General features: G+C 25.3%; 2 protein-coding genes across 6 annotated transcripts; both read left to right on the top strand.

Moving 5' to 3' along the window:
- Positions 1–1,730: 1,730 nt before the first annotated feature.
- Positions 1,731–15,922, top strand: LOC132931655 (UTP--glucose-1-phosphate uridylyltransferase). 2 transcript variants are annotated; one of them, XM_060997557.1, is made up of 8 exons: positions 1,731–1,946; positions 12,688–12,930; positions 13,579–13,761; positions 13,829–14,034; positions 14,101–14,176; positions 14,539–14,959; positions 15,043–15,314; positions 15,392–15,922. In XM_060997557.1, exons 1-8 carry the CDS (start codon positions 1,881–1,883, stop codon positions 15,497–15,499), a joined length of 1,575 nt encoding a protein of 524 aa, XP_060853540.1. In that variant the 5' UTR covers positions 1,731–1,880; the 3' UTR covers positions 15,500–15,922. The 2 variants fall into 2 exon arrangements, with proteins under 2 accessions (XP_060853540.1, XP_060853541.1); XM_060997558.1 differs by lacking the exon at positions 1,731–1,946 and adding an exon at positions 11,363–11,684.
- A 976-nt stretch (positions 15,923–16,898) lies between these two features.
- LOC132917009 (alanine--tRNA ligase, mitochondrial) lies at positions 16,899–22,827 on the top strand. Of its 4 annotated transcripts, none has more exons than XM_060977509.1 (15): positions 16,899–17,257; positions 17,439–17,654; positions 17,718–17,891; positions 17,945–18,093; positions 18,726–18,890; positions 18,957–19,098; positions 19,169–19,296; positions 19,358–19,511; positions 19,610–19,859; positions 19,926–20,361; positions 20,426–20,616; positions 20,702–21,102; positions 22,104–22,255; positions 22,325–22,517; positions 22,576–22,827. In XM_060977509.1, the coding sequence occupies exons 2-15, from the start codon at positions 17,460–17,462 to the stop codon at positions 22,774–22,776; spliced, it is 2,931 nt and encodes a 976-aa protein (XP_060833492.1). In that variant the 5' UTR covers positions 16,899–17,257; positions 17,439–17,459; the 3' UTR covers positions 22,777–22,827. The 4 variants fall into 4 exon arrangements, with proteins under 4 accessions (XP_060833492.1, XP_060833493.1, XP_060833495.1 ...); XM_060977510.1 differs by having other exon boundaries at positions 16,899–17,297; XM_060977512.1 differs by lacking the exon at positions 22,576–22,827 and having other exon boundaries at positions 22,329–22,462.
- Positions 22,828–22,853: the final 26 nt, after the last annotated feature.

The following is a 22,853-nucleotide window of genomic DNA, read 5'->3' as shown; positions in this document are numbered from 1 at the left end:
TTTTATAGACATATTTATAATATTTATAGTTAATTTATAATTTTATCATTAATTTATAAAAAATAAATAATAATAACAATGATAGAATTTCACGTTAACATAACTCATAAATACGCGTTATAAAGCACTTGTCAGTTGTCACTTAGATATATTTTAGTATTAATTAAGTCTAAAATACTTTTTCTATATTAATTCTTTTTTATTGCTTGTCAGAAAAATTAATTACGGAAGTTACTAAAATAAAAATATTATTTATTTATCTCATATGATAGCGAAATAAAATAGGCTCCACTCACACATTTTAAGGAGTTTTAACTATGCAAATTCAACGAATTTTTAAAAACACAATAATTTATACTTAACAGTATTTAAATTCTAAATATATTTAATAATTCATTATACTTTTAAAAATTAATTTACAAAGTATAAACCTCATGTATATTATTGTATTAAACTCTTAACTTCAATTACTTGTTATGTTAAAGTGTTATACCTACTTGTTAGTATCACTGTTGCAAGTTGTTGCGTAATGACGAATCTATATTGGTACCTATATAATTATTACCTATTTACCTAAATATAACAACGTATGCGCAAACTAATACTATATACACCCATACCTATTTATTTTTTTTAATAGACCTAATTAAATTGTTTTTATAGAATATGAAGAAGGGGGACCTTTATCGGTTCTATCTATTTGCCGTAGTTTTCATTTTATTTGATAAGTATACCTAACCTAAATATACGATCAATAGTCAACAACAATACGTTTACAGTTTATATATTGTAATATACGTACGAAATAAAATTATATTATATTATATTATATTTACTAATATAATTAATTAATTGACATTGAACATGAACCGTGATGTAAAGACGTTAGGTCACATTTCGTACTCATATGTTAGCATTTTATACAATTTATAATCGTTAATCCTAAACCTAGACACATAGATACATTTTTATCTGTTTAACTTAATCGTATTATTAATTTTAAAATGAGAAAATAATAAACGATATTCCCGTAGGTAAATGATATTCGACAAATAAAGGCAATACGGATTATCTATGCAAGATAATTATAATTATATAAATAACATAACGTCGGATTTAGAAGTGACCTTGTGTTCTTGTTATGACTTATATTGACTCGTAATTTATATTTACTTTTTCGTATAAACTAGGTACATGATACTTTTAATTTTGTTAGCTATTTTTTACCTACCTACTGCTTCAGTAACTTGTGATGAGATTGCATCTACATACTCTGTATCAGTTTAAATATGTATATTCATTTATTTGGATAATACTTTAACTGTTAGATACTCAAACCAAAAATGTATTAATTTATATAGGTAGGTACATAAATATTATAATCGGATTTTAAAAATAAAATGCCAAATAGCCAATAGTCTAGTGGTCTAGTCATTTCCGAAATCTTGTGAATATACAAAGGTGAATAATATAATATCATATTATACTTATTTATTACTAATTAAACGTTTCTTACTATTGTAGTATTGTCATGAACGACATGAACCATAGAATAATTAATATTTAAATATTTAATACTGAAATACTCTTTATATAGTTCATGCTATTGTTGAGATAATAAAGATAATAATAAGAGATAAGAAATAATAACCGATAACAGCGATAAAACCCTGACAACTGACTTATGTAATCTGTAGCACTAATGATTTGTGTCGTCTGTGATAGTGAATACTGGTCCAGTGTCCACAGTCCATTGTTCCAGTGACTTAAACCAATATTTTCTTCTAAAACTTTTTTCACGTTTCAATCTCAAATTCATTAATTATTTAGTTTATATATATATAGTATTTACGCATTAAGTATCGTTTAATTAAATCGGCATGTCCATATCACAGAATTCTAAAATGTCAACTAATTTATTATCTGTGAACACAGATGATCATCAGGTACATTGTATTCTTATTTTATAAATTGTTTGACAAAACTCGTATTAAATATATTAGATACAAAAAATCAACACAATTGTAATAGAACATATTTTAATAATGGAACAAGTATTTATACCTGTTCTATTAAAATATGTATATTTCTATTGTGTTAGTACTTTGTAACTAAAGTACCAACATTTTAATTATATGTATTTTTATAAATAATAAGATAAGTGTTATTTAAGAACTCTAAACAAATAAATCCATTAATCCTACGTAAAAAACATTGGACTCTTTAATTAACTTGATTACCTATGTTTTTTAATCTTATTTTTGTTGACTATGAATGATAGCATTGTCATTGTATAAAGATCTGATTTAAGTACAAAGTTTAATATTTATATTTTTCTATGTTTTAAAGTAGGTATTGCCAATAAATTATGGTTAATTATCACAAAATAAAATTTATAAAATAATCAATATTTTTCTTCTCTAACATAATTTATACTAGCACAAACTTTAATAAACTAATTATATATTATCTTTTATTACTGGCTGTATTTTGATTTAATATTAATTTTAAATCAATATATTTATTTGTCTATTATTATATGTGTTAATTACTTCTTCGTTATAACTGTATAAGCAAAAACATTTTTTATTATTACCTAGGTACTACAAATGTTTTAATGATAGTTTGTCAGGATAGATGATAGTATAATACAATAATACAAAGATGGAAAAAGTTACAGTTCTACTTTAAATTTAATATACAAAATATTCAAAACTTTATATCAAACTGCTCATCTATACATTTTTCCTTGAATTAATCTGAACGAACCAGTTATGGGATCATAAAAATATGTCTAACTTAAATAAAATTCAACTTCTAGGAAAATTATCATCGCCTCATCATACATATTCAATCATAGTACCCTATACACAGGTCATGGACTAGCATCTAAAACAGTAAAAACTGTACAAAAAGAAACAAAAATGTATTGTAAGAGGTTTCATATATGTCTTAACTAGCACTCTTATCCTCTTATTCAAAACTTAGCAACTTGTTATCCCCGATAGCCCTCTTAGATACATTAATCAGAATTAGCGTAAACACCTATTGAAATAACCCAATTAAAAATATAATTAAAAAATTAAAATGTAAACATTTACATTTATGTCACTACTGAGTATCTTCATTATTTTTCTTACTCTTATAGTCTTATTGTATTAATTAAGTTCAGATTGTGTATTATACAGACGACATATATGGTCAATTATTTCAAATGGGCGTAGTACAGTTCTGTGTTTATATTAATGGTGGTTGATCAAGTAGGGAAAACAGTTATGTGTGTATTCTGCATGCCACCGACAAAATTGGTCGCTTCTAAAAATTAATGGAGTAAAGTTTATAGGAAATACATATTGTATGCTTAATATGTTATGATAAGCTGTAGTCTGTTAGTCTGTATGGACAATATCTTTATCTGAGTATAGTACTTTTGTAGTTTTGTCTATTGTCATTAATTATGAATATTTCGTTTAAGTATTTAACTTAAAATCAATCCTAAACGTTATTAGTTACCTTTTGGCTATTACCTAATCCAAATTACACAAATACATCTTTTTTTAACCGTTATGATATTTAATAATTAATAAAAAGGTGCTATTATATCTGGAAAAGAATTTACATTGTTTAATCTTTTAAATAAAACAATTATATGATTACGTTTTTTTTATTATTGCATGTGTATCTCATGTGACTCCTCAACAAGTTTAATCTATGTATATTAATCAATAATGTAGAATATTGTGTTGTTTTTGATATTATTATTAATTAAAAAGTTTAATATCAATCTCAATTATTATAGTATAAAAATAACAAAACTTTATTAAGTTGTTTTTCTTTAATAAAATATTCCTGAAAGCCTAAAATTGACTGTGATTTTTTTTCTTATAATTTAATTTCATAAATATCTAAACATTTACAAAATAATATAAAATTTAATTACACACTAATAAATAATTTAGAATTCACTTCTTTCACTTTGCGAATACATTCCTTCTGATATGAAAAAATAACAATTAGTAGATAAGCTACTAGATCAGCGGTTCTCAAACTTTTTTTTTTACGTACCACTTAACTATATTATCAATCAGTCGCGTACCACTAATGATTAAAAATAGAACGATCCAAATTCCAAATTGTATAGTTAAATACATTTATTTTAAATAATAAATCAGTAAAATACTACAACTGCAGTATAATTATTTTTTATTTATTAGTTTTTTAAAATAAGATATGAATTGGAAGAAATAATTGAATGGGTTTATTATCCAAAAACGGCCCTCCGCGTACCACCATGAAGTCTTTCGAGTACCACTAGTGGTACGCGTACCACAGTTTGAGAACCGCTGTACTAGATGAAAAAAATTAAGTAGTATAAGTATTTTATAATTTTAAACTTAATTGATTAATAAAAATTACCAATTATAATATTCAACGAAATAATGTTTAGCTAAATTTTATTTAAATTTTAAATTTATTTTCAGTTCACAAGTAAAAACTACATTTTTACTAAAATATTGAAGTAGTAACGTGGTAATCCGAACGGCTTCGAGTGTACATCGCCATCGTTCTATTGTTATACTTATGTAGACCTATCAAATAAAATCATAAAGATTATTACGACTTGCACATCACACGTGTGTGTCCTTAAGATTCCATACGTCGATAACGTTTGTTATAGTCGCGTGTCATTGTCATATTTTATAGTGATCACTGGTCTTTAGTTTATAGCGATTTCATTCATGTCGATAAAAGTACATGAAAATGGCCCCACGTTAGCAAAGTGATGGGTAAACATTTCCTCAATTTCCTTTGGATTACCGTGACGCTACTGAAGTTAATTTTGGAAAATGTATAATCTTTGCTGGTGAAGTGCAGTAAGCAAATATGATAACATAATAATATATACAAGACTTGTTTACAAGTATTTACATGAATGATATGAGGAGGGAGGCCGTCCAATGATTGAACTTAACATGATGGTGTAGTGGTTAAAATATTAGTCAAGACTAATATCTACCAGTGTCCAGTGATTCATTTAAGTGACTACAATCAGTACAATCATTATTTTGAAATTTAAACTTACAGAAAATATTTTTTACTGTTATTATATTTTAAGTTTTTACTTTTTTGAATGATACCATTTATTTTTAATTTCATATTCCGAAGTAGAATATTACTAAGAATATTTCAATCAATGACATCTAATTTTAATAAAACAAAATGACTTAAAAAATGTGGTTTATGCAATCTGGCGTTGTCATTTAAAAAATAATAGTATACTATTTAAAAAAAATTCAATTTTCCTATAATATGTAAATCACTTTTTTGTAGGTATGTAAAAACTTTTTGTAGCTTATTTAGTTATTTATTTATGCTTATTCTACATAAATGCAGGGAGTAAGACTAACAAAAATACAAAAAAAAATGTTTAAAACCTAATATATAGGTTAGGTTATTTTTTTCGTATTAAAAGGATGTCAGCATAGTATTTGTTATCTCTCTTTAACCCACGCTCAACATCAGCAAATTTTACGTTCTCAATAATGACTATAATCATATTAATTTCTTAAATTATAGTGAAATAATCAAATAACCTTTTATAAAATTTAAAGTTAAGAACAATATCTAGAGAATCTCATAAGCGTTTTTATTTTAAAGTGAGTTATGAGTATTTTAAATTTGTAAATTATTTATACGTCTTAAGAAACTCATAACTCGCTTTAAAATTAAAATGTAATAAAACGCTAATAAGATGCCCTAGATAATGCTCTTAACTTTAAATTTTATAAGAGGTCATTTCACTATAATTTGAGAAATTAATATGGTTATAGTCATTATTGAGAACGTAACATTTGCTTTGTTGCGCGTGGGTTAAAGAGAGATAACAAATACTATGCTGACATCCTCTTAAAGAATAAATTCAAAATTTTCGAATTTTATAATAAGATAATAATAAAATAACTTTTAAAAATTACGATGTCATTATATAAAGCTGTTTGTTTTGAAAATGTATGATCTACTATTCTACTTTAATTTTGAATATTTTTTGTGACCAAGTTTTAAAACTATCAAAATATGAATACTGTAGAATATATGAATACTTAGTCATTGAAAAATAAAAACAGGTAACTTAACCTTGAATGTTTAAATATATCAATTTAACAACCAACAATAGTAGGTAGTTGAAACACGCCATTTCTTATGAAGGGGCTATTACAATATTTGGGATCCTAATTTCCGCTATTTGCCCAAGGTTTCAAAGTTATTCCAATATATTAAATTTGTTGTTGGTAGTCTGTATTTCTATAATAATATTTATAATATATTTCTATATAATTCTTATAAAAAAATTAAAGGTATCTCTTCTCTTTAGATTTTATTCATTAAATGTTATTATGTTATGCCTTATATTTTATAAAATATACAATTATAAATTAAATTCTTAACATCATAAAAGATTTTTATAATTTAATTAGTTACTTAAATTACTTTAATGTAAATTTTCCAATTATATTTTTGTATATTAATAAAATAAGTTTTCAGAGTTATGATTTTAACAGTCTAATGTATTCTTAGTCACGATTTATCTCAAATTAAAAAAAATATTTGTATTATAAAATATAAGAATGAATAATGCTAGTATAAAATAATTTTTTATTGATCTTAAAACATATATGACAAAAAGTATGTTAGAACAACCGTCACTGATTAAAAAGTACCTAATTTAATTCGTTTTTATAATTATTTCACATAAACTATAATTATTAGTACAAAGTGTTTATTAAGTATTAATTGTATCAGCCAATCAAATCAAATAAATCTTCTTTTGTTTTTGTTATTTTAAATTATTTATTTTTACGTGAAAATTTCTTAAATTTAATACTGCGCAATATAGAAAATACTTATTAGTAATTAGGTATTTAGTCTAGGTATAATTAATTTATTATAATAAAAAATAAATTAGACTATCATGTATATTTTTGTATGAACCTATTGAATTTCGTAATATCTTCCTACTTTATATTATAGACGTACAAATCGAAATCGTTTAATATACTTACGAACTTACGTATTTATAATAATAAGTAATGAATACTACAATACTAAATGTATTTCATAATACAAATTTAAACTTCAGTGTACTACACGTTTTTTACAGTTGAAATATATAATTTAATTAAATAAGACATTCAGTAGCGATACAATTTAATTTATTTAATATTGCCTATAATTAAGTTCCGGTTTACACCAGTTTTAATTCAAGCTGGTATAGTTGTGCTCAGCGTGCATTTCTACAATTTAGTGTAAACAGAACTAGCTTAGTTTTAAGCTAGTCAATGAGTCAGGATAGTAGGTAGGGTTATAAGTGCTGTTACTAGCTATTGGCCGCAATCTGGATCTACTTAATACTTGGGGACTTGAGCACTTGGCAGTTAAAATAACTAGAAAAAATCGATCAAAAAAAAATAATAATAGGAATGTTTACGTAAAACCAGTATTTAACAAAATCGATATTTTTAGTGTAACTTTAAAATTATAATTAAAATGATTAAATTATAATTATAATTGATACTTGAACTTTTATCAAATGTTTGTATTAATATTTTCTATAGAATATAGAATAAGGTTTTTAAAATATTTTGATTCTTTTTAAGCTATTTATATAATAAAAATATATTTTTCTACAAAATTTTGTACTTAGTCAAAAAGCTTGAAAATCTGATACAAGATTCCTCATTCCACTTAAATTGTTATTTTAGTTATTTATAAATCTTAACTATACATATACATGACTTATTTTTAAGCTTTGAAGTTTAAATTTCACAAAAATTAGCAAATAATAATGTAGTAAAAAATGTATAAAACGTTTAATTTTTATAGCGTAGAATTGTAAATATAATTAAATAGGTAAAAATATTTAGTGTCATCATAAAACATTTGATCATTTATTAAAAAAAAAATTAATTACTTTTTTTATTTAGAACTTGTTGTAATGTTATGATTAATTTTTTCTAAAAATTCTTCAATTGTAATTGAATGGTATTCGTATTTTTTGACATAACGTAACCAGTCGGTTTTGTGTTGAATTTTTTTTACTGGTTCACCTATGTTGTTGACAGCTAATTTTCCATTACCTGTTACACTGCTCACCTCATTTTCTGAATAAGTGTTCAAATGGTCGGCTAACTGTGGCCAACTAAATAAATAAATCTATTATTTAAAGATTTATATGTATTATTTATACAGTGGTCACCATTACACCATTAATCGTTGTTTTATGAACATTCCATTGAATTTGAATCATAAAGTGAACTTGTTTTTTTAAACTTAAATTTGGTACTAGCCTTTACATTTACAAAGGTTCTATTTACACATACTGAGTCAAAATAGTCTAAACAATCTTTTCTTTTAGGAGGAACAATTATTATTCCTTCGAAATCATGTCCACGCGTAAAAGAAATGTAAGGCCCGTCTAACATTTTACAAAAATGGATAAATTTGTCCAATGGCGGCGTACACAGCTATTTTAAATTGGGGGGAGGAATACATTAAAAAATTATGTTGCTTAACAAAGATTTATTTTTATCCTAGGACAATATCTAATTTTCTGGGTTTATATCCCAACTCATTTAGGAGTTAAATTCATAGCAAAACTGCAACAGTATACCGAAAACATGGCCATTGTAACCGATCTATGATCCATAACATGATCCATTTAATTTGTCCTGTATAAATAATAATTTTGTAGTATAAAATGTAATAGGCACCTAAATAAAAACAAATTAGAAATGTATAATGACAAAAAACTATTTATACCTCTTTCATAGTATTTCTCAAATAAGATTTTACTCTTTTTAAATTTGAAAACATTCTATCCGGAGTAGCTGTTGATAATATTGGCAGTGTACATAGAATTTTTAGTTATAGGAATACTTGGGAACTGGGAAGATCACTGGATCATAAAATTTCAAATAATTACATTAATCATTTATCAGTTATCAGCCGTCTTCGCACTGTATATTTTTAACCAAAAGTCAATGGTGACGGTAACATTGCAATTCGTTTATTTTTAATTTTGTCTTTTTTTTATAAAATATGTATTACGAAAAAAATTATAAAACTTTTTAAATTTTATTTATTTTTAGATATTTTTAGTAATTACTTAAAGTAAAAAAAATACCGGAGGGGTGAACATTCTCCCTCCGCGTGTACGCCACTGAATTTGTCATTATTTTAATAAAAATCGTCTAATAGTCAAATTTGAATCAAAAGTTGTTTTGAGCGACAAATAAGAGTTTTTTCAAAATTAACATTTAAGTGGGTGATTATTGGAAAATAATTCGTGCTGTACACATTTAGTTAAAATAAGGTTGAAAATGTCTCCATGAATAGATATTCTCTTACGTCAAAGAAAACATGTAGTTTAAAATGCAGTCTTACACTGCAGTTATAAATGAATCATTTTTTGAACTTTTATTAATTTGTAAAATAATATGTAGTACTAATTTTAAAATTACCATCACAATATCACGTTTTGGCCTCTATTAAGATTTTAAAAGCCGTCATTTAGTGTACATTATAATTCTTTCGCAAGTTGTTGATTTATTCTTTGCCAATAAAAACCGTTGTCGATTAATTACATATTAAGTATATTTCTACCGTTTAATTTTTTTTTTAACAAATGTAGTATACATAATACATATGAATAACCATTCACAACTATTTTGGTGCCTTTTATTCACTTTTGAGATTTTTATCATTTTTTTTTTGTCATTAAACAAGTTACAGCGTAGTAAATTATAGAGTATCTTATCAATTAACAACATTTTGAACTATACCGTCATACTGACAAAAAAGACAACTGTTTAGTTACGCGTATGTACTGAAAACTAAAAATCTTGAACTTAATTAACTTTATAGGACATAATATGCTGTACAGTAACATTATAAGGAAGTTTCCTTGGAGGGGTGTTAAGTATTTTTAGTAAAAAACTGTAAAATTTATCACGTCAAAAAAAAAAACCTTAAACTTGATTAAGAACACAATTACTTACAATATAGTTGGAGTATTATTAAATTATAAATATTGACAAATATTAGTTAAGCTCTGAGAAGATTTAGCCCCTTATCCCCCCTTTATTTACGCGCCTGGTACTGTTTGAGTAAAACTTGACAATTTGACATACCATATAATTAAAATAAAAGCAATAATATTTGATTAGAAAAATCGAGCAGTATTCAAGTTCAAAATAATAGTCATGACATGTAACGAGTTTTGTGATATTGCCGATAGTTACCTACAAAATTATTTAACTAAAATGTATCCTAATACTAATTGGAATGTTAGCTGTGCATCACATATTTTTTTGCTCTGAACTTTTTTTCTTGAGACTTTTGTAGATTACTAAATTTAGTACATACAATATTATATAGTCACTTATTTCTCAATGCGATGTACACCTATAATATAAGAGCACAGCAGAGCGTTTGTTATCTACATACCTCTTTTTTAATTCAAATTATGTTTTTGTTGTACCTTTATTAATATTATTCATCGTATAAAATGATACTAATTATTCATACATAATAATATATTAATGCGTCATTTGTCTTGTTAGGAAGAGCCCAAAATTAATGTAGTAGCCACCTAAAATTCAGGTTTAGCACGCCTATGTTTAGTTCTGTTATATAATTATAATTTATTCTTTAATTGAATTTTTCGCATCCGTATTCACATTAATAACTTATATAAACACCGTTTTTCTGTTTATTTACGTTCAATAATACAAATTTTATTTTTATTTTTATTGTACGCATCAATGCATCATAGCAACACAATAATTCAACAAAATAATGTTTTTGTTATTTTTATTTTTGTACATATTTTAATTGTCATTCATACAATTTGTATTTAAATCTATTTTTTATTTTCTGTTAAAAATTGTAATTGTACTAAATAATGACTGAGTATCATAAACGATTTGTTTTGGGTTGTCAAAGTTTTGACTTATTAAATTCTTATGATGAAAAGGTAAGAATTCTCATGAAATATAAGAAACAGATAGATAAAGATAAAACGGTTTATTATTTTTATAAATACTATACCTAACTATCAATGTTTCTAGAATATAGATATGGTTATTTTTAATCATCATAATTAAAATTTATTTTCATGTTACAAAATACTATTTATTCAAAGACGTCATTTTTTCATTATTATTCATGACGTCGCGGTCGATTAGTAGTGGAACTATGGATAGATAAATATTAGATAACAATATAACATTGGTAATTGAAATATTGATAGCAATGAAATGAATAGACTTATATAGCTCTGTATATAGCTGTCAGTATTACAATTTAAAAATCATAGAAGGAAAGAAAAAAAAACGTTTAACGATGTAGTACGAATATATTATTGAGAGCTTTCGATCGACACGGTACAATTGCGTTTTGCAGATTAGATAAAGGCTGTAGGAATATTATATGAGTTAGCTGTATAAAAACTGGTTTTATGAGTGAGGGAAGGCCAGTTTATGTTGTGTTCTTAGTGACGGATGTTCGTTTAACGTTGTAGGTAATCGAGTAAAGTAAAATAAATATTATAAAATTCTGTTAGAAAAATGGTCGAGGAAACAAATGTTGGATACTCGGGAATAAATATTTCCACAAATGTTGTTAAGGTAATTTTTATTATATTAATTTGCATGTTTTTATAATTTTTTTTATACACTTGTTATTATTTTTTTTATATTAATTAAAATGTTAAATAGAAATTACAAAATTTGAAGAAATATGATGACATTTTTAGTAAATATTGTAACACATTTTAAGTTACTGAAATTATTTGACTTTATATTTTAATTATAATTATACTGATCTATTTTACTTAATATTATGTATTGATGGAATTTAAAGATATTCCTTTCATGGATTATTATTTTAATTTATAACATTTATGAATGCATGAGCAATTATATGAATATACTATCTAGCTGATCTTATAAATTAACATTATATTCAATATTGTATTTACATACCTAATAATAGTAGTTTATATTTCGGGTAATTCAAATCAAAAAAATGTAATTATAGAATTATAATATTCTAGGTAACTAAATAATTTTAATAATTTTAAAAATAAGATTATATTGAATAATTTATTCAATACAATATCAATTGTAATAATATTGTATTTTGTTTTCAACTTTAATATAGACATTATTTTGTTAAATTGATATTGGATATTTGAACTAAGATTTTTTTGGGTTTAGATTCTAAACCCAGAAAAATCTAAATTCTAAAAATTCTAAACTAGAATAATATATGTTGATTTATTAGGAATCCAAATATTAATTTATTATCATCTATTAAATAGGCAATATTAGAAATTATCAAAATTTATATACTACTTTAAATAAAATAAAAAATAAAAAAATAGCTTATGCACATATTTTATTTTTTTTTGAAAATAATGAATTATTTTTATTGTTTCGCTTTAAAAAAATATCTAAAAATAAAACACAAAAATATCTTTCTTATTTTAAACACAATATTTATTGTTATTAGAATAATGCGTGCCCAATATTTATATAGTTTATAATAACGCATCATTATTTATATTATATTTAAAAATCTTATATAATCTAGAATATGTATTTAATATTAATTTTTAATTTTTTACAGCCAAAAGGACATTCTCGTGTACCTTCAAGTACAGACTTAAAAGAGTTTAAAGAAGTTACCCAACGTGATTCATTGGTACAACTAGAAAAAGAAATGTCCTCCTTGCTTGAAACTACACCAGATGATAAAAAAGATTTGGCAAAATCTCAATTTACAGCATTTTCGCGTTTATTTCAACGTTTTCTAGAAGAATCTGGACCATCAGTTGATTGGGAGAAGATTGAAAAATTGCCTGCTGATGCTGTAAGTGTATAATATAAATGAAATTTAAATATTTTCCATTTTTATTGACAACCTAATCTTTGACCTACTGATAATTTTTTGTTTGTTTATCTAATATATTTTTTTTAATTGACTTAATTAACAATCAATAAAGTGTTTTTTTTATTTGACTATAGACATAAAACATCTTATATATTAAAAAGACAAAATATATTTTGAAATATTTGATAATCTACTGTTGTTATGTAAATTGATCATTAAATCATTGTATAATTATTTGGAAATACATACAAATAAGTTATTAAAAAACGTTTTTTTAAAACTATTAATTATTACAGGTATCTATGCATCTTTTAAATGGAATATAACTTTTCAACTAACCTAACCTATAGGCTATATTCATTTTATCTATTTAACTAAATGAAGATTAATAATATCTTTAAAAAAATCAAAAATAAACAAATATATTACTAAACTTTAGTACTAAATATTGCAAATGTTGAATACATTTAATATCATCTTTTACAACAGTACATTTTTATTAAATGATTACCTATATAGTATATAGATATTATCATTTCCCAAAGAAATACATATACCTAGTCCTAAATTATAGGTCAAAAATAACCTAATTTTATAAATATATTGTACTCGATTTATTTAATTTAGATACGGGACTATGAAACTTTATCAAAACCAAGTCCCGATGATATTCGTTCAAAGCTTGAAAAACTGGTGGTAGTTAAGCTTAATGGAGGTCTTGGTACATCTATGGGGTGTCGTGGACCAAAATCTGTTATACAAGTCAGAAATGATCTTACCTTCCTTGATTTAACAGTTCAACAAATTGAGGTAAGTAATTATAAAAAAAAATGAATATTTTAATTTTAATATTATTAATTTTTATCATTTTTGGCAGCATTTAAATAAAAAATATAATGTTAATGTACCATTGGTTTTAATGAACTCGTTTAATACGGATAAAGATACTGAACAAATCATTCGTAAATATAAAGGACTTCAAGTAGAGATATATACATTTAACCAAAGCTGTTTTCCGCGAGTATCTAAAGAATCACTTTTACCAATTGCACAAGACTGTGATATTGAAGGCAACATTGAAGCGTTAGTTGGATAAATAATATCAAAATTAATTTTGCATTATTATAAATGACTTATTTTATATTTTAGATGGTATCCTCCAGGTCACGGAGATTTCTATGATAGTTTTAAAAATTCAGGATTATTGCAAAAGTTTATTGATAGTGTAAGTTTTTTAATTTTTATTAAAAGGAATATCATTTACTTAAAATACAATTTGTTATCTCTATTTAATACATTCTATAGTCTGTCCAGCAAAAGAACGTGCCGATTCTGCACATCCTCTCCCTTATCATCATGCTATCAAAACTGATTCGTTTATGGTTAGATATCACGGGGGAATGTGCAGAAAAACTGATTTTGGTCGGTCTATGGCGCATTTTTTCGCTGGACAGAGTATAGCTGTGTTGATGGTCTTACTTTAACAAATGTGAATAGATAAATTGAATAAATGTACTTTTCTTAATACTACAAAGTTCTATTTTTTAATTTTTAGAATTTTATTAATAAATGGTATTAATTCCTTAGGGTCGTGATTATTGTTTCATCTCAAACATTGACAACTTAGGTGCAACTGTTGATCTAAATATCCTCAACATGTTATTGGGCCGTGAAACTGATTCCCCAGAATTTGTAATGGAAGTTACTAATAAAACTAAAGCCGATGTGAAAGGTGGTACTTTAATTCAGTATGAGAATAAATTGAGACTATTGGAAATAGCACAAGTTCCCAAAGAAAATCTTGAAGAATTCAAATCAGTAAAAAAATTTAAGTTTTTCAATACCAACAACCTATGGATTAAACTTAATGCTATTGATAAAGTATTAAATGAAGGATCCATGAATTTGGAAATCATAGTCAATAATAAAACATTGGACAACAATTTAAATATCATTCAATTAGAAACAGCAGTTGGTGCAGCTATGAAATCTTTTAATGGTGGTCTTGGTATGTAAAATAAATAAATACATTTTTAATTCTTTTAAATTGCTTAAAATAATTATTATTCTGTTTGAAAAAAAAAATTTTAGGTATAAATGTACCTAGAAGCCGTTTCTTACCAGTTAAGAAAACTTCTGATCTTTTATTGGTAATGAGCAATTTGTACCACATGAAAAATGGGTCGTTGTCAATGAGTCCATTGAGAATGTTTCCCACAACTCCGTTAGTTAAACTTGGTGATAAAGATTTTGCCAAAGTAAAAGACTTTTTATCTCGTTTTGCAACAATTCCTGATATATTAGAATTGGATCATTTAACAGTTTCTGGTGATGTAACATTTGGTCGAAATGTTTCTTTAAAAGTAAGAATGAGGTTCTATAATTGTGAATTAAACTTAAGAAAATATATTATTAAATATAATATAATATAACTATTTAGGGAACTGTTATTATCATTGCCAATCATGGAGATAGAATCGACATCCCTTCAAATGCAACACTTGAGAACAAGATAGTGTCTGGCAATCTGAGAATACTCGATCATTAATGAAATTGCACAGAGCTACTTATTATTTGAAATAGCACAAAATGTTTTAATTATTATAGTATTGTTTTAGATATGTATATTTATTGTTTTTATTTATTTTCAAAGTTGTTTTAGTGAATTATTTACGATTGTTATGTTGAGAAATAAGGAGATCTAATTGAGATGCTATCAAAATATTTTAAGAATAAAATATTGATTATATATTCTGTGTTTATATTTTATATTGCTTACCAATTTTTTTTTATGTATATTATATTCACTTATATTATTATAATCAAAATAAATTAATAGATTTTAAATCAAATTATTATATTTTGTTATATTATTATTAATAAATTTAAAAGTCTTGTACGTGATAATAGATCACCTAAAAACAACCTCCTATTAATATAGTTTTCAAATAAAGAATTCATGTATACCGTATACTCTGTATGTGTAAAATATTTATTTTTTATTTATTATTTATTATCTATGATGTGAAACAATATTTTTCTTTAAAATTAAAATTAATTAATTTTAAATATATAGATATAGTTCATTACATAGAATATTTCTTGGTGGCATGTTTCTGTATTCTCAAACATTTATTCCATACTATACTTGGTCAATAGTAGATGGCTATGAAGAGAAAGGACAAAATTAATATCGAGAAACCATAGAAACCTAAATGAAGCATTGAAATCATAAAAATGCTGCATTGAAAGTTTCAGAATGTTTTTAAAAACATATATCGAAAATCGAATAGACATAGAAACAACACAACAGAAATGAATGTGTCAACAGAAATTTTGAATACAATTCAATATATTTAACCATCGATTATAAATACTAATAAATAATATTGGCACACAATGATTATATATCAATTATTTTATTACTATTACTATTTTAGATTTTAGCAGTGGAATGAATTTATTAGTTTTTTAACAATATATGATTTAGGTACTTATTATTGTGTTTAGCTGTTTAGCAACAATTTTTATAATAGGAGAAACTTTTTTTTGAGTGAATTTTGTGAGCAAATCGAACCAGTTGGAGTTAAAAATAAAATAATCGGGAAATGTACTTGATTTATTTTAACAAAATCAATTTTTTTTTTTGTAATTCAAAAATAAACTATGAGACTACAATTAAAAATGTTGAATATTCATGATGTAGGAGGTAGGACGTAGGTATTAGGTCATTGCCTTCTTGGAATGCATAAAAAATAGTACTTAAATATCTTAAACTTAGGTTAGAATAGAATTACATCCAAATTTCAAAATTAATAAAGCCGTTCTTATTTATTGAATAATTTAATATCTGCATTCTGCAAATTCATTGTAAAAGAGAAAAAGAGTGATTATAACATATTATGATAACACATAACTCCTTGAGCGTTTAAAATTCAATATTTATTGTATGATGATAAGGGGGAGCTTCGCGCGCAGTTGAATTGCAAATGTTACCAATATTTTTCACAACTGTAGTATACTTATATTATTATCTTTATCCATGCTTGACTACGTGAGGCCGTGAGATGCACCTCAAGTTAAGAAAAGTTCAAACATTTTAAACTACCGGTCATCGGATTTCGACAATCGGTAACAGCGATTCGGCTCTCATGTCACATATCTGGTACTCCACTCGTTCTCTCGTGTGGTGTTTATGAAATTGCCATTATTTACAAGTTACAAATTTACAATTTTCAATTCTACCTTCTAACCTCTTCCTCGGAAAGACGACCATCAAAATACAGAATAACAGTTTTATTCTGTGGTACGATCACTATCAGCAGTTTATTATTTAGTGACAAAATGTATTAGATTTGTTTCAATATTATATTAAATACTAATATTATTGAATAAAATAACATTTTATTCACGACAGAAATAACTTCCTATTTATATTGGTACAGTACACAAGTGCATATTTACTAGAATATTTGTTTTTCTTACAGATATTTAAAAGAAATGAAGAAATGATTAAGCTAAGGCTGAAGCAATTAAATATTGATAATAGGATACGTTTTAAGTCATTTTTGTCTTCAAACAAAATACGTAAACGATTCATTGATTATTTTGTGAAAGAAAATGATCACAAGTATATTAAATCTAGTCCTGTCGTACCATACAATGATCCTACAATAGCCTTTGTAAATGCTGGCATGTGTCAGGTAATTGTTTTAGAATTATATAAAAAAACTTATTTTTTATTTATTTATTTATTTTTTGATTAGTTTAAGAGTGTATTACTTGGTCAAAGAACTTTAGCAGCCAATTGTGTAGCCAATAGCCAAAAGTGCATACGAGTTGGTGGTAAACACAATGATTTGGATATTGTCGGTTCTGATGGTTACCATCATACATTTTTTGAAATGCTTGGAAACTGGTCTTTTGGACATTATGGCAAGGTTGAAATTGATTTAAATGTATTTTGCAAATCTGTAAAACTTCATTTTTATAGGCTGAAGCATGTCGTCTGGCATGGAATTTATTGACTTCACCGCCTTTCAACATACCCACTGAACAACTATATTGTACTGTATTTAATGGCGATGAAACACTTAACGTAGAAGCTGATAATGAAACTCTCCAAATATGGAAAGATATTGGGTTAATATTTATTTATAAATTGTTAAAAAAACATCATAATTGATACAATTAAAATTTAAAAATACAATTAGTTAACACATTATAAACATTCAACTTAAAAACTTAATGAGACATAAACAAAAAATCAACTATTTGTAAATATTAGAACTCAAGAAAATATAATGTTAACCTATAAACAGTGGTAAAAATTGGAACAGATAACAATTTATTAATCCTGAAGTGAATTTTACTAGTGTGAAGGTTACCAACTTTTCTTTTAAGTTCACAAGATTTATGAATTTTTACTAGATTCGCCAAGTATAGTGTAGATGATATTATGAAGCCCCAGATAGACATATTCAATTTAAAACATAAATTTAGTGCACTTGTACTGGACATTTTCTATTAGATTAATAAAAGCAGCAAAGTTAGGGGATCAAACCAATGAACCAAACTTGATCTTTCATCTAATAATACTAAAGTTTTAAAGTTTTTATATTTTTAAACTCTTTGTATTCATATTTACAAAACCTAAAATTCTGAAAGCATTACTAGCAGTTAAATCAATATGTCAAGAAAAGGAAAGATGCTATCTGTTATTTATATTTAATTGAAACTTCACATTATTATTTAATATGTATGTGTTATTACAGTGTAAATGATGATCATATTGTTATGAACGGAGCAAATGATAATTTTTGGGAAATGGGTGAAACTGGACCTTGTGGGCCTTGTACAGAAATACACATTGATTATCCACAGTCTGGTGGGAAAAATCTTATTGAACTTTGGAACATTGTTTTCATACAATATTCTCGGTATTTTTTTCCTTTTCTATTAAAATTAATTTTAAGTTAACTGTTAATAAATAAAATTTTATTTAGAGAAAAAAATTCTATGCGCAAGTTACCAAATTATTTCATAGATACTGGAATGGGATTGGAACGTTTGGCAATGGTGTTACAAAATAAAACATCTACTTACGATACAGATTTATTTTCACCTATATTTAATATCATATTTAATGTAAGAAATTAATATGATTAAGTAAAACCAAACATTTTTAATTTAGATGAATTATTATTCTTACAATTAGGCTTGTAGAATATCAAAATACACAGGATCATATGATGGCACGAGTTTGGATACTTATTATCGGATATTAGCAGACCATGGGCGAATGATTACTATTGCACTCGCGGATAATATGCTACCCAGTCAAAAGTTATTTTTATAACAATCTTAAATTTTGAACTGTTGATTAAAGTGTTTGATACTATTTCAGTCATAAGTTAAGAAGACTGATACGAAAATCATTTATATTGGCTGAAACAAATTTCAAAATTCAACCAGGGTACAATTTAATGTGTGATATTACTAATGAAGTTTCAAATAGTCTTGGTAATGTATATCCAGAACTGGTTAAAAACAATGAAAAGGTTAACTATAATTATAATATTGTTTAATCCATACTAAGTTAAATTTAAACTATTTATCATACGATCTTAAGTAATTAAATATCTGTATTCATTTTTAGGTGAAACATTTAATGAAACACGAGTACACTATATTTAACAAACTTAGAATGTCTGTTTCCAAAGATTGGAAAACAGTGGTTGAAGAATGTCCAATGTTAAACAGTTTTGATCCATATGAAGAATGTACGGGATTTGTACCAGCTTGTAATTATTTAATTAAACACAACATGAAAAATATACCAGCATTTACATTGTACGATGCGTTTGGTCTCGAAAAGAAAACAATTGGAAGGCTAGCTGAAGTTATGGGTAAAATATTATCCTTGTTTTTATTGATTTAGTAGTCGTTTAATACATTTTTTTATTGTTTTCTAGGAAAACCAGTGAGTTGGAATGAACTTCATGAAAAATTAAAAAAATTACAAACAAAAACCATTAAACGTACTAAGAAACAATCTAATAATTATATGACAGGAGACATTCCTAAAACTGACGACAGTTTCAAGTATGAAATTATTCGCCCTAATAATGAATCATATTTATCACCAGCACTTACTGCTAAGCTTCTAGCTATTGTTGATATTAATGGTAACATTGTGATTGAACCTGATATTAAAGAGCAAGGAGATATGGTTTCGTTAGTGCTAGACAAAACATCCTTCTATTGTGAAGCTGGTGGACAACAAAATGATATTGGTATTGTCAAAACTAACAATGGAATAGTATTTGATGTTACTGGTGTTGACAAAATTGAAGAAAATAGTGTTGTATTACATCATATTAAATCAAGTGATTGGCCTATATTATTAAGGTACTTTTTTTAGTTACATTTATGTTTTCCAATATTAATGTTATATTTACGAATATATTTTCAGTGAAAAGGATTTAATTGTTCAAGTTGATTCAAACTATAGACTTGGTCTTATGCGTGCTCATTCATCAATTCATATGTTAAATTCTGTTTTAAACTCATATTTAGTCGTTACTACTCAATCTTCGAGTTGTGTAAAAAAAGATTTTATGTCATTCACATTTGCACTCTTTGGTCAAAAGTTTTCACCAGAAGGTTAATCATTACTAACTAGATATTTGATTTTATTTAAGTTTGGTGTCATTAATTATAACTTAACATTATTATATTAATTTTATAGATGCCTTAGTGATAGAAGAAAAAGTAAATACTATAATAAAATCTGCAATATCTGTTAAAAGAACTACGGTGACATCCAATGATTTAAACCAAATGAATGTCACATTACTTCCAGGAGAAGTGTATCCAGACGAAGTACATGTAATAGATATGTACAACCCTGTTGATAACTCATATATTTCTAGAGAAGCATGTTGTGGTACACACGTTCAAAATACATTAGATGTAATCGAATTTTGTATTGTCCAATATAAATGCCTCAGCAATGAATGCACCATAATGGCAGTGACTGGCCCATTGTGTTCAGATGCAAGAATCTGTGGTCAAAAATTGTTGGAAAAATCTAATTTTGTTGAACATTTAGTGAATTCAACTAATTTAAATAATATTTCTTCATCAAAGGTAAATCACTTATTATTAGGGCCCAGATTTTTATGCAAAAATTTTAGTTAAATATGCACATATATATGCAAAAAAAATTATTGTTAAAAAAATTTAAATTTAAAAAACATTTAAAAGTATAGTAATAAGTAAAAAAAAAATACAATTTAAACATAATTTTTTTAAATGTGTATAAAGCATAAAAATGTGTATTAATTTTTGAATGAGTACCAACATGATGTAACAAAATGTGCTTTTAAATTATCAAATTGAAAACTTCTACGATTGTCGCGTAGCACCTAACCTTGTACTTAGAAAAACTTCTTTCCATGTCTGCTGACAATGGGTGCAAATTTGAAACAAGAAATATCTTCTGGTGACAACTCTGCAAGGTCTTCATCATCGTTTCTTATTTCTCCGCTTATAATTTCAGAAATTTTTTTTATTTGTGATAATCCGGGATTTTTTGATAATACTTCTGATAGTTTGACTTTAGCAAATTCAATACCTTGTCCTCCTTCACTCAATTTATTTTCTACATTTTGTTTTATTCGGTCGAATTATATTTGTCAGGAACGTCGGCAATCGGGCAAAATCGGCAAGTACTCGTATATGTTATATCAAACTTTGAGTAAAATTTAAAATATTTTATTAAGTATTTATTAAATATGCACATTTTATGTAATTACCCTGAAATATGCATTTTGATGCAAATATGCAAAAATATGCAAAAAAAAAAATTAACAGTAGAATCTACGTTTAACGAAACGTCAAGATATTTAATCAGAATTATTATAGGTCAAATGTAGAAGAAAATGCATTTGCATAAAAATCCTGGTCCTACTTATTATAGTTGAATGCCATTAGTATGCAAAATCATAAGATGAAAAAAATGCATATTGTTTTTTTTATAACATTTTTTATACTATGCTTAATTAATTTGTGTTATTACTTTTTAAATGGGAGCATATTAATTTGATATTTCTATTTTAATCAATGTTGTTAATTATTATTAATTTAAGGTGCATTTGTTAATGGATAATAAGAACAAATTGAAATCAGAACTAAAAAATATTAATCAAAACTATATACCACTGAATATTCAAATTCAAATAAATAAGAAAATCTTTGCTATTGAAAGAAAAATTCAAAAAATAATAAAAGCAAAAAAGATGTAAGTAATTATTGTGTTATAAATTATAATGTATCCTTTTTTTGATATTTACTAATCTACTGTATTCAGGCAGATATTAGGTGATGAAGTAAAAAATAAATGTGAAGATAGTTATGCTGTGGGTTATGTTGACTGTGATGAAGCCTATCTTGATGACAATTGTTATGATTTTGAAAATGTTGTACATGTATGTGGTGAAATACCTTGTTTATTTTTGGCTTACAATAAAGAGAATATACATGTATACTTACGCATTCCTAAGGTAATGAAATAGTTTATGAACAAAATTGACAGATTTAAAAAAATAATATTGTTTGTAGGAACTCCCAGAGGATGTAAAATGGTTAAAGAATTTCTGGAACAAATTTGATATTAAACCAATAAAATTCAAAAACAAAGTCCAGTTCAAAGCTACTGAATTTAAGATCAAACAAGTAGATAAATATAAAGCATTAAAACTCATAGACAATGTGATAGAAGATGTAAAAAAAAACTATTTTAGCAATATTACAAATAAATAAAACTAGTATTGTTCAAATTGATTTAAATAAATAGTCGTGAAATTTTAATAATATTTTTCAAAATAATTTCTTAATCC

This window comes from Rhopalosiphum padi, chromosome 1, assembly GCF_020882245.1.
Source record: "Rhopalosiphum padi isolate XX-2018 chromosome 1, ASM2088224v1, whole genome shotgun sequence".
NCBI classification, from domain to species: domain Eukaryota; kingdom Metazoa; phylum Arthropoda; class Insecta; order Hemiptera; family Aphididae; genus Rhopalosiphum; species Rhopalosiphum padi.
Note: the sequence above shows the minus strand (reverse complement) of the source record. Positions and strands in the feature narration are given on the sequence as shown.

Coding starts and splice junctions, on each gene's coding strand:
- LOC132931655 (XM_060997557.1), top strand. CDS start 1,881: ATGTCCATATCACAGAATTCTAAAATGTCAACTAATTTATTATCTGTG. Junction 12,931..13,578: donor AAAAATTGCCTGCTGATGCT/GTAAGTGTATAA, acceptor TATTTAATTTAG/ATACGGGACTATGAAACTTT. Junction 14,960..15,042: donor ATCTTTTAATGGTGGTCTTG/GTATGTAAAATA, acceptor AAAAAATTTTAG/GTATAAATGTACCTAGAAGC.
- LOC132917009 (XM_060977509.1), top strand. CDS start 17,460: ATGATTAAGCTAAGGCTGAAGCAATTAAATATTGATAATAGGATACGT. Junction 19,860..19,925: donor AAGGCTAGCTGAAGTTATGG/GTAAAATATTAT, acceptor ATTGTTTTCTAG/GAAAACCAGTGAGTTGGAAT. Junction 22,256..22,324: donor ATAATAAAAGCAAAAAAGAT/GTAAGTAATTAT, acceptor TACTGTATTCAG/GCAGATATTAGGTGATGAAG.